The sequence below is a fragment of the Bubalus kerabau genome, chromosome 9, assembly GCF_029407905.1.
Source record: "Bubalus kerabau isolate K-KA32 ecotype Philippines breed swamp buffalo chromosome 9, PCC_UOA_SB_1v2, whole genome shotgun sequence".
NCBI lineage: Eukaryota > Metazoa > Chordata > Mammalia > Artiodactyla > Bovidae > Bubalus > Bubalus kerabau.
This window is the reverse complement of record NC_073632.1, coordinates 80,249,535-80,261,711: the sequence shown is the minus strand read 5'-3', so window position 1 is coordinate 80,261,711 and position 12,177 is coordinate 80,249,535. Positions and strand designations below refer to the sequence as shown.

Sequence of the window (12,177 nt, the reverse complement as noted above, 5' to 3'; positions counted from 1 at the left end):
TACTTGTAATAGAAGCAAATCCTTTGTGTCAACAGGGGCATAAAGGGAAAAGTACTTGCTGTTCCAAAGAAAACTCAAAAGCAAGATTAAATCATCTTTATTAAATCTTTTAAAATATGGGTTGGCTTAGAACAACATTCCTTCATTGTATTAGATCACAACATAGTTTCTCTTGTCAGAAAGTATTTCTATTTTTAGGCTAAAGTGTATGCCCTACATTATTTCACTTTCTGGTCCTCTGTTTGCCTGAGTCTAGAATAATTGGGGTACCCTGGAATCTAGCATTCGGAAGGGGGCTTAAATTTGCAACCAAGTAATCTTACATATTTTCTTTTGTACATTTAAAATATTATTCTATGGAGGAATCCATAGGTTTCATGAGCCTGCTGAAGGGGTTCATAGAGGTTAAGAACTTCTGCCCTCCTGTAACTCATACTAAAACTCTTCCATCAAATAAAATCACAATATATACCCCACTGCTTTTATTACTTTTATGAAACATTCTGTTTTCCACAACTCATCTCTCCCTTTAAAATATGTTCAAAATCTTTCCTTGACTCTCCACTCTTTCTGGGGTGATTCTGATCATTTTAGCTCCTTCTAATAATGAACACTTTTCTATTGTAGTTCAAGCTTCAGGGTAGAACCAAAGATCCTGGACATTGTGAGGATATAGAGCCACATAGAGATTTGTCTTCTTCTTAGGCTTCAAAAGTAAAGCAGAAATGAGTCCAAACCCAAAGCATAAAGTTATTATCTCATGAGTTCATTTGAGGTAATACTTGTGTAGCCTCCTTCCTTAAAATAGCCTCTGTAACTCAGAAAAATGTGTGTGACTGTTCTTTTCAAAACAATTATTAGGGCCTTTTTTAAAAATCCAAAAACTCCTATGTCCATTAATTAATTAATTAACCTCTTCTTCTTATCTCATGACTAATATCTTTTCATTAGAGCAGATTGAAGGAATTTGTCCATGGTCACATATTAAGCTCCATAATGAGGCTATGACTGTTATCCTTTATCTGCCTTTGTATTCTCAAGTTTAAGCAGAGCTTTACCCTGAAGATTGAATGACAGATGACACCAAATCACCTCCATCTCTTCTTCCAAATAGGCAGGAGCTCCAGCAAGAAAGCATCTTGGAGTGACCCGGAAGAGAGGAGAGGGGCAGAAGGTGGTGGGGATTCATCTGGTCACTCACTTGTCCAGCACATGTGAATGGCTCAGTCATGACCCATTGGGCATGGGGCCCATTGATGGTGACTCAGGGATGGATGAGTGAAAGCCACACCTCCCCTGCATGGAGCTAGTGGTGGGGACAGGCAATAAAACAGAAAATAAATAGATGTATAATACAGCTTCGAGAAGAGAGAAGTGTCAACATTTAAGTGGAAGTAAGAGTGATGAAGAAAAATAAAAAATGATCAGGGATAAGATCAATGGCCTTAAGGGGGTCACGCAAGGTTTAGGAGGAGAGAAAGAAAGCCTGCAGAGGTTGTAAACAAAGTGCATGAATTCAGACAAGACATTGGCATCAAGCTTCCTGATACTGAATTGCAGTTCCATGGTGTAGGACTCCAGACAAGTCAATCCATCTCCCCAGGCTTCAGCTTCCTGACCTACCTCACAGTTTAACTGTGGGGTTGAACAAAGCTATTTGCATGTAGTATACCTAGTGCATTGCCTGGTGGGTGGCATGGACTCAATACACTTAGTTATTAGTGCTATTAAACGTCTGGGTACAGTCTAGACATGAGATGGATGGTTCCAGTAATGCCAAGCGCTGACCTCAGCTGGCATTCTGCTTAAGCCATTTCAGGAGACATAGCAAATGTTCCATAGCCTCATATTGAATTATGATGCCATGGTCTTTCTCACCTCCCTTCCAAGCATCATTCCAATTAGGTCAAGACTAAAGAAAATACATGTATTGCTTGAAGTATGGTTCAGTTCTGCATTACCTACAGTCAAGAGAGCCTTCTAGTATATCAGACAGATGTTACAGAAAATTCTGAGGCTTTGGTGAAAGGTGTGTTTTAGGCTGAGAAATAACCAATTCTCTATTATTCTGAGTTGGCACAACTAACTTAGACTCTGTCTTGGGTGTGCACAGTCTGTCTTGTTCATTGTTGTTTCCTTGAACCTAACCTCGAGCTTGGTCCACAGTAAAGGCTCAAGAAATATTTGTTAGATGAGTCCAAAAAAGTTTCTGGAACTCTTTCAGCTTCTGTGATGTAGGGGTGCTGTCTCTCTAGTCAGGCGTTGACATATCCTGATCTCCTCTAGTATGAATTTGTATCAATATAGAGGGCATCAGAAATAAAAGTGGTTTGTGTGGAACCTCATACACATTTGACCAAAAGTTATGTCTGAGTAAAGCTACTCAATTGAGGATGTGGAGCCATCTCTAATTCATTTGGTGACTTAAGAAGTTTCATGTCTTAAAGTTATAAAAATTAAGGCCATAAAAAATGTATGGTATTAGAAAATATTTATTTCTATTATATTCTCCAAATATAAGATTCAACCCTTCTGAAGTGGAAAAAAAGACTGAGATTAGCCATATTATGGGATAATAATTCCTACCTTGGTTTAGTAATTGAATGCTTTAAAACTTGACACTTTCCAAAAAAGTGTTGAGATAATTTCTTCCTGGTTTTCCTAGCAGAAATATACAAAAGTCTAAATCTGGTATTTGGGGGTTGTTTTTACTTACTTAATTAGTGTTAGAGCTTATAGAAATATTTCAATGGATTATCTGAAGCTTAAGAATCATGTAAAATTTCTCAGATGTAAGTGGGAAGTCTAAAGTTAATAATGGTAATAAAAGATCTTTTTAAAAAATTCATACCATAGGTACAAATAATCAGCTCTCAAGAACGATAAACTGGCTGATATTTGAGCCCACTAGCAAGCTTACAAATTAGCCTGTCTCCGTTTCATGGATTTTGGCAAAAAACACTAGACTCTTTGGTCAGAGACAAAAGACAGTTTATTACTCTTAGCAATAGCAACAGCCAGAGTTAACCACATTTGCATGGTTCCCCAAGCCCTAATGCCCTGACATCATGAACCAGGCCAGATGACACCTACTCATAGAATGGGTTATTTTAGAGGAGAGGAATCCCAACCTTGGGGAACCCAAGTCTTTTATAATAGACAGTAAACTGACCTGATTTTTCCCTTGGAGGGAGACATTAATGTAAGCAATAGTAAGCAAACTTTTGCCCAGAGGAGACACTCCATCTTCCAAGGATGCTTGTTATATGAACATCCTTAGAAAGACAGTCTGGAACAAAGTCAGTGCTTTTCTCAGGAAACATACTGAAATGCAAGACCCATGAAAAATTGCTTTTCAACTCAAATATTCTAAAATATATTAAACAATGTTCTGTTTAAAACAAAACATTGAAACTTTTTAAGGCATAAAGATTGTAGAGCCTAGCTTTGTTTGTTTGGTTTTGTGGCATTTAAGCAGCCTTTTGGAGGATAGGTATCAGTAGTAAGCATATGACTCGTCTGCCATAACATTTAATCTAAAATTTATTACTAAATAATGAGCTCCTCTAAAAGAAATTGTTCATGTGATGTTTGCATAGTTAAAGATGATGACAATTCCAGGGATGTGGAACAGCAGGTTCTAATTTGGAAGTTTACTTAGCTGCTTGACTCCAAGATATACAGGGTTTAGAACAAAGGCTTGCAGACCAGAATTTCATCAAATGTTTCCAAAGAGATTTTGATATTCTTCATATTTCCTTCTAGGCTCCAGGCCTCTACTCAAAACCATTACAGTCAAAGACTTTTTTAGTGCTCAACCTTTTCTTTTCCCTACCATTCTTATGGAATAATACATACTTTTAGAGAAAAGGCATATTGATTAAATTATTATTCTTTAAACAGAAGAATTTTAGTATCAAATGTAGCCATTATACAATCATATTCACCCAATGGGTTTGTGTTAAGTGTGTCTACCTTTAAGATCTTCCAAATATGTTTTTTCTTTCAAGTTTTATGTTTCAGTTATCACCAAAATTCGTACCAATACTGTTCCTCCTCCCCCCCCACCCCACCCAGTTAATTAAGTTGAAAGATATTTAGCTTGATTAAAGTGGTGATTTATTTGGTTCTCTGGTGTTAGTCATTACAGTAATCCAAAGTAAACCAACAATAGTATCTGAATGGTTTTATACTAAATTTGCATCCAAGCAAAAGAGGAAAAACTTAAAGAAAAGAAATATGTGCCCTTTGCTAATTAAATTTCACTTTCCTCTTTGGAGTTAAATGATGCACAGTGGTTCCCAAAAGAATCAAAGAGTCTGAAACTGTATTTTTGTAGCACAAACACAGCTAAACACAGAGAAATCTCACCATTTATTACATAGCCATCAACAACTGTTCACATAATATAATACATTGGTGTTTAACTTTCCTCTCTGACCTGCACTTTGATCATTGCCTCATGCCCTTAAAAATTATGAATATCAGACAGTGAAAACACTAAAGAAATAGAGTAAAGATTTTAACACTATCTTAATAAGCACAGTATGCACTTGTTACTTTATTGTTCTTCAGAACATGTTAAGCATTTTTCCAAAGAACACTTGCAACATTAAAAACTATAATACTTTTTATTATATTTTTTATTATGAATACTGAAGTGTCATTCATAAGAAAAGTACAATATAAAATGTTACGTGTGAAGCACGCCATTCACATCATACTGTAAACCAGAGTGGACTACTTTTTTGTAACTCCTTCCGTTTTACTTGGTTTTCATTTTGAATTCTAGTTCAGTGATCTGCAAATTGGGATAAGCTTACTCTTGGGGGCTACTTTCTGGAATCTTCCTTCAATGATTCATTAAAGGAAATCAATTTCTTGATCTTCAGGAAAAATCTGTTTCCTAGTTTCTTCTTCCTTATCTTCCCACTAAAAACTCTTCTTCCACTTAAAAGAAAGCACATCTATTACCTTCCAGAAATCTTATTATGACTATATGTCCCCAATTATAAAAACCTGAGGAACACTAATCAAAAAGGCAGTTGGAGATATTGGTGTAGATGTGGACTAGAAAAATGACTCTAATGACTATATAATAATACTTCTTAAGCTTAGATATTTCTAATAATTTTCTTTCAACAAACCTATAGGCTGAGCTAATCAAGTTATCAACTGATTTATCATTACAACAAATTTTTTTTTGTTAACTTAAAGAAGGTAGTGACACTGCTATTATAAAAAATGTTCAACTCCCCATCAATTTATATTATTCTTGAGAATATTTCATCTATTTAAAAATGTAAACTTTATGTTAATGCCATATTGCTATATTTTTAAATGGATGAAGATGAATATCAAATAGAGATGGTATTTAAATTCCACTGGAACTATTTGAGTGATATAAATATTCTCTATTATAAACATAGATTTTAAATGCCATCAAAAATAAATAAATAAACTATCATTGAAATTGCATATTTTGCTGTCATTTAAATTTATGGTAAAAAAAAAAAGTGAGATGTCGACTTATAAATGAAAGAAAGTACTTAGCTTTTCTAATTATTTTAAAGGCTACGCAAGCATTAAAGCTTGGAGACCCTGCCACAGTTCTTATTCCCAATTGGTACCTGCTCACAATAGGGTTCCATCTTTAACTCTGGAATTTTTTTAAGGATTTAAAATTTAATCCAATTAATCCACATAATCCAATTTCTCCTAAAATATTTTAGAAAATCATTTCTGATGGATTCTGACTAGAAATCATTAAAATAGAAAGATTGGGGAACATTGAGGCTTTATTTCATTGCTTTTCTTGGTTTGTTAAGATTCTTGAATAAAGTATCTATTTTAAAAGTGGCCAGGAGTGAGCAAAATTCAGAGAGACTGAGAGAAGGGAAAATACAAAAAATAAAGTAAAGCTACAATATCATTGCTGATGTTGTGGATGGTGGTTTGCTGTGCTGTGCTTAGTCGCTCAGTCATGTCTGACACTTTGCGACCCTATGGACTGTAGCCAGCCAGGCTTCTCTGTCCGTGGAGATTCTCCAGGCAAGAATATTAGAGTGGGTTGTCATGTCCTCCAGGGGATCTTCCCAACCCAGGGATCGAACCCAGGTCTCCTGCATTACAAGTGGATTCTTTACCATCTGAACCAACAGGGAAGCCCAAGAATACTGGAGTGGGTAGCCTATCTCTTCACTAGTGGAACTTCCTGACCCAGGAATTGAACCAGGGTCTCCTGCATTGCAGGAGAATCCTTTACCAGCTGAGATACCTGGAAAGCCTGATGGTGGCTTATGGAGGAGTATATTTTTAAAGGACAAGATTTTCCCACTCAAGGAACTTATAAGACCATAATTTAAACATCTAGTTGGAAGGAAATGGGCATACTCCCTTTCAAATTCACATTATAAGTACCTCTTTACAGTGAAAGGAGAGCTGGGTCTGCTGCACATTGCCTGCAAAGTCAGTAAAAGCCATAGGATTTGGCTTCACTCCTACAAAGTATAGGACACTGGCTCCATCAGGTTGTTGGGAACTCTACAGCTTAACTGTAGAACTTCCTCCAAGTTGCTAGGAGTTCCCTAACAGTTTCAAGGTAAGGTAAAAGTTTCAAGCCTTCCATGAGTCTTTCAGACCTGAGGCTGCCATGCCACGTGGTTCAGGAAATGCTCAAGCCAAATGGAAAGCATGCCTGAAATGTTGCAGGGTTTACATCTGAAAGCACAGGGAGAGAAAGGACAGCCTCAGTGGAAAAAAATGTTCAGCAGTGGCAGAAATATAGGAGGAGAGGGAGATAAGCATGGCTGCTGACATGGCAGAGCTCAGCCGTTTCCATGATAGGCCCTATTTATCCAAGTATGTGTCCTCTGCTGCACACAGAGCCACTTCAATGAGTTTGTCCCTCATGGTCGTTTTATGGCACTCTGTGCAGCCATAAACACCACAGATTTCATCTGGATCAGGCCTGTTCTGACAGGCAACCTTGGTGATTGAATACCATGTGAAATATGAGTCTCAATATTTGTGGACAATCATCTCCCAGCAAGTCCAAAATTTTCTCAATCCTTGTAACCTGGAAAAGAGTTTAAAGACTCACGCAGACATTTATAGAGGCACATATTTCAGAGGTGGTCCTGGAAGAGTAAGGTAAAAGGTGAAATAATAGATGTCAAGGAGAATTGTTGCAGGGCCTGCTCACCTGCAGTGAATGGCTGCACTCACTGTGGAAGAATTATTATATCTCTGACTACTCCAGAGAGAGCCACCACTTTACTGCAGCATGTGGCAATAACTTGATTTTTGGTGGTGAGAAATTAGGCTCTCTCATTGGAAAAACATTTGGGATTAAAAAAAAAACAAACTTCCATCTATTATTAAATATCAATATATTAAATTCCTGTGATAGTTTATACCTCTTTGCTTTTTAACTTATGACTTGAAACAGCTTCTCCATTCCCTTTGCTGTGGGTACTCACAGCCCTTTTCCAGAGAATGTGGAGACATAAAATTCTGGCACCATCTTTCACCTAAGACTGCCATGGAGGGACTTTACCCTTCAGAAAGTTCTATCTTTCTGCAAATAGCACTTTCACATTTTTATTTCACTCTCTATGGATCTGAAAACCTGTACTTTTTATGATTCTGAAATCTGTTAAAGCTATTTTAACATTGTCGTTGTTGTTCAGTCGCTAAGTTGTGTCCAAGCCTTTGAGACCCCATGGACTGTAACACACCAGGCTTCCCTTTCCTTCACTATCTCCTGGAGTTTGCTCAAACTCATGTCCATTGAGTTGGTGATGCCATCCAACTATCTCATCCTCTGTCATCCCCATTTCTTCCTGCCTTCAATGTTTCCCAGCATCAGGGTCTTTTCCAATGAGTGGGCTCTTTGCAACAGGGCGAAAGTTTTAGAGTTTCAGCTTCAGCATCAGTCCTTCCAATGAATATTCAGGGTTGATTTCCTTTAGGATTAACTGGTTTGATCTCCTTGCAGTCCAAGGGATTCTCAAGAGTCTTCTCCAATACCACAGTTCGAAAGCAGGACTCCTACCTGAATCAAATACCCATGGCAGGAAGGAGCCCAGGGGGACTGGTCTTTGGCATAGATGATTTGTCTTCAACAAAGCGAACTTACTTACTTTTATCTTGTATTTGCTCAAGGACAGCCTTGTTACAAAGGCTTCACCAAAATTACGCAGCTGTCACTCTTCTCAGAGCCAGATCCTCAGTCTGCAAAGCTCAGGGCAAGGTTACCTGATCTTTGCACTGGTCTCCAAGGATATAATCTGCAGGAATCTGGTGAAGGACTTTGGGGCAGAGTGGAGGGGAGGGCTCTGGAGTGTTATTTTGGAATTCCTTATTAATTAGAACAACAGTAATCATGTTCCTTTGCTTGCAATTCTTTTCCATACCCTCAAGGTAACTGTATGTAGATTCACTTGGAGCAAATAATCAAGGGGAAAAAAATGTGTTTGCAGCCCTCTTCTGTAATTTAAATATTTTTCTTTGAAACAGCAAATTTACTTTGAGCAGATGTTCTCTCTACAGAGCGTGATCCTGCTACGAGAGGTAAATTTTCCGTCAGAGACCCAGGTGACAGCCCCATGATTCTGGCACAGGCAGCCCGAGTGGTTGCTGGTCAAGGGGGGCCCTCCTCAGCCTCTTGTTTCTTCCTCCTCTGGGGTAGGAGGATGCAGCTGGTCTGGGTATAAACACTGGGTTTGCAACACAAGGTGACTTAGCCAGCACAGAGCCAGGGCTGGGGCAACTCCTAAGCCCTTCTTTCTTCAGCATCAGAAGTGCTTATACTCCTTATCTACATGTTCATTAACAAATATTTATTGAGCCACTCCCAAGAGCGCACTGAGATGAAAAAGTGTGAGATCCAGAGACGGTCGGGCTCCATGCCACCTCCGAGCTCTGTTAGTGTTTAGTCGCTCAGTCATGTCCAACTTATTGTGACCCCATGGACTGCAGCCCACCAGGCTCCTCTGCCTGTGGAATTCTCCAGGCAATAACACTGGAGTGGGTTGCATGCCCTCCTCCAGGGGATCTTTCCGATCCAGGGATCGAACCTACGTCTCCTATGTCTCCTGCATTGACAGGCGAATTCTTTACCACTAGCGCCACCTGGGAAGCCAGTGTTGGGACCTTGGCAAATTATGAACTTTCAACCTCAGTTTCCTCTACTTTTCGGCTTTCCTGGTGGCTCAGAGGTTAAAGCATCTGCCTGGAATGCAGGAGACCTGGGTTCGATCCCTGGGTTAGGAAGATTGCCTGGAGAAGGAAATGGCAACCCACTCCAGTACTCTTGCCTAGAGAATCCCATGGAGGGAGGAGCCTGGTAGGCTACAGTCCATGGGGTCCCAAAGAGTCAGACACGACTAAGCGACTTCACTTTCACTTTCCTCTACTTTAAAAGAGGGGAAGAGTAATGTTAGTCTCTAATAGGGAGGGATTCAGCAAGGATACAATGACAACAAGGTTTGTAAAGGGCTGAGTCCATTGAAAGAACTTGTAGCTATTAGGCAAACTGGATTTGATAGGCTGTGAGCAGAAGTCAAGTAATCCCATCAGGCAGGTCCTATAGTGGTCTGTGTCACTCTCAGATCACAAAAAGTCCTCGGATCAGTTCTTGTGCCAAGAAGAGTCTCCTTTCAGAAAGTCAAATATTTGATATAAAATCAAATCCTAGAGCTCTGTTTAATTGAGAGCTTCTCTCCACCCAGCTTGCCACAGGCTGGAAAGGGAGTGGAGCCAGTCTCCTCTTCCACTCTCCTGGCTCTGTCTCCTACTCACTCGGTAGCTGTGATGGTGGACTTCTCCAAGGTTAGGGGCAGAGGAGATTACAGGATAGGGCCCAGAGGAGAGTGGGTAGAGCCAGCGTCTGCACTGAGGCTCTGTGCTTGGCAGAGCCTCAGAGCTGCCTCCTGTCGTGGGCAGGTGGCCCCAGCCTCTGTGCTTACCATTTGCAGTTCTCAGGGCAGTGTCTCCTGACCCAGGTTGCTCCCCTACTTCCAGGGACCCTTGTCAAGCTCCCTCAGTTTCTCACTCGACTGGAGAGAAAAGAAAGCACATCCCTCCTCCTTCCTCATGTAGAAGGACACGGCCCTGCAACCACAAATCTCGCAGAGGTCAGTGAGCTGGCTGTCAGCTTCAGTGGATTTTCCATCATTTTGCTGTTCCCCGTCCACTCTTCCCTTTCTTCCAGTGCCCTGGTTGGTGCTGAGCGAGATTTTTCCCGGAGGAATTCGAGGACGTGCCATGGCTCTAACTTCCAGCATGAACTGGGGCATCAATCTCCTCATCTCTCTGACATTTTTGACGGTGACGGGTAAGAACTTGCTTTTCCCTAAGGCCTTTTATGCTCTTAGGACAGGTGTTAGGGAAGTACATCACCTGAAAAACACTTTCTTGTCAACATTTTCAAACACTCAAAAGTAAAGAGGATGGCCGTGAACCTGGTGTACCAACCACCCAATTTAAACAATTATCAATCCTTAATTCAGTCATGACCCCACTTGTTCTGCCCACAAATTACCTTAAGTCATGTTTCAAACACATCTCTAAAGTTTCAACAGAGACCTCTAAAAGATAAGACATTTAAATACTGTGACTACAATGGCATTTTCACCCCTAAAAATAATAGTACTAATAATCCCTGGTATCAAGTATCCAGTCTGGGTTCACATCCTTTCAATTGTTTTATAATTATTTTTTATACTTTATTTGAATCACAGTTCAAATAACTGATTTACAGTTGATTGGTATGTCTCATAATTTACAGGTTTCAACTCTATGTTTCTTCCCTCCCCACACTTTATATTTTTAATAAAGAAGCTGGGTCATTTGTTTCATAGACTTTTTCCCAGGCTGGTTTTACTGATTGTAGTCATATCATATGACCTCCTGTCCTTTGTCTTTTTCCTGTAAACTGCTATTTATCTGTGAGTGCTCAGTCACTCAGTCATGTCTGACTCCTTGTGACCCCATGGACTGGAGCCTGCCAGGCACCTCTATTCATGGGATCTTACAGGCAAGAATGTTGGAGTGCGTTGCCATTTCCTTTTCCAGGGGATCTTCCCAACCCAGGGATCTAATCCGAGTCTTTTGTGTCTCCTGCATTGGCAGGTGATTCTTTACCCCTAGAGCCACCTGAGAAGCCTATATATCTGTAGAGGCTGGAAAAGATTTAGCTTTTCTTGTTTATTTGGAAACCCCTTCCCAGGTGATGGCGTGTGTCCTGCTATTAGAGGCATGTCCTGTTTGTCTCCCACTTTGTCGTGCCTGCATCCTTTGAGGATCATTGCTCAGATCCATTATTTTCCTTCCATTATCCCTAAAAGACCCTGACGCTGGGAAAGATTGAGGACAGGAGGAGAAAGGGGCGACAGAGGATGAGATCATTAGATAGTATCATCGACTCAGTGGATATGAGTTTGAGCTAGCTCTGGGAGATGATGAAGGACAGGGAAGCCTGGTGTGCTGCAGTCCATGGGGTCACAGAGTCAGATACAACTGAGCGACTTAACAACAACTGAATTTTATCAGCAGTATTTCTCTAAGGAGAAAATTCTTCTCATTAGTTGTTTGCCTGCCCTGAAGTATGGATCATATACTAGATTCATATACTAGCAAGATTAATGTTTGAAACTTTCTCTTTATTTTCTAGTTTTCAAAATAATAAGGTGGCTCCCCAGCATCCTCAAAAACTGACTAATGAGTTTTCTTTATTTTATATGTATATGTATATATATAATGCATAAATTTTAAATAGTGTATATATAGAGAGATAATATATACATTTTCAGAAGTCGTTCATGAGTGCATACTTAGTCTCTCAGTCATGTCTGACTCTTTGCAACCCCATGAACTGTAGTCCACCAGGCTCCTTTGTCCATGGGATTTTCTGGGCGAGGATATTGAAATGGGTTGCCATTTTCTTCTCCAGGGGATGTATATTCAAAAAAATATATATCTAGAGGGAAAAACAAGAGTCTTTGAACTCATGTACTTCTGAATCTTGTTGACCACTTTTCTTTTTTCTTTTTTTTTTGTACATCTACTTTTGGAAGTGAACTTTTGGAGTTATTAATTAAACTTAGCTTGTGTTTTTAATAAAATTTTTAAATATTTATGTCCCACATTTTTGGAAATAGCCCAAGATAAAAC

At 39.6% G+C, this 12,177-nt stretch overlaps 1 protein-coding gene and 1 non-coding gene across 4 annotated transcripts in view; both read left to right on the top strand.

Moving 5' to 3' along the window:
* SLC2A12 (solute carrier family 2 member 12) overlaps window positions 1–12,177 on the top strand; it is a 72,262-nt gene that overhangs the window by 42,116 nt on the left and 17,969 nt on the right. For all 3 annotated transcript variants that reach the window (XM_055535679.1, XM_055535680.1, XM_055535681.1), the window contains one exon: window positions 10,217–10,339. In XM_055535679.1, the coding sequence (XP_055391654.1) occupies window positions 10,217–10,339 (123 nt within the window). The remainder of the gene's footprint in view (window positions 1–10,216; window positions 10,340–12,177) is intronic.
* On the top strand, window positions 9,205–9,277 carry TRNAS-GGA (transfer RNA serine (anticodon GGA)). The gene has a single exon. It is a non-coding gene; the product is annotated as a tRNA-Ser (tRNA).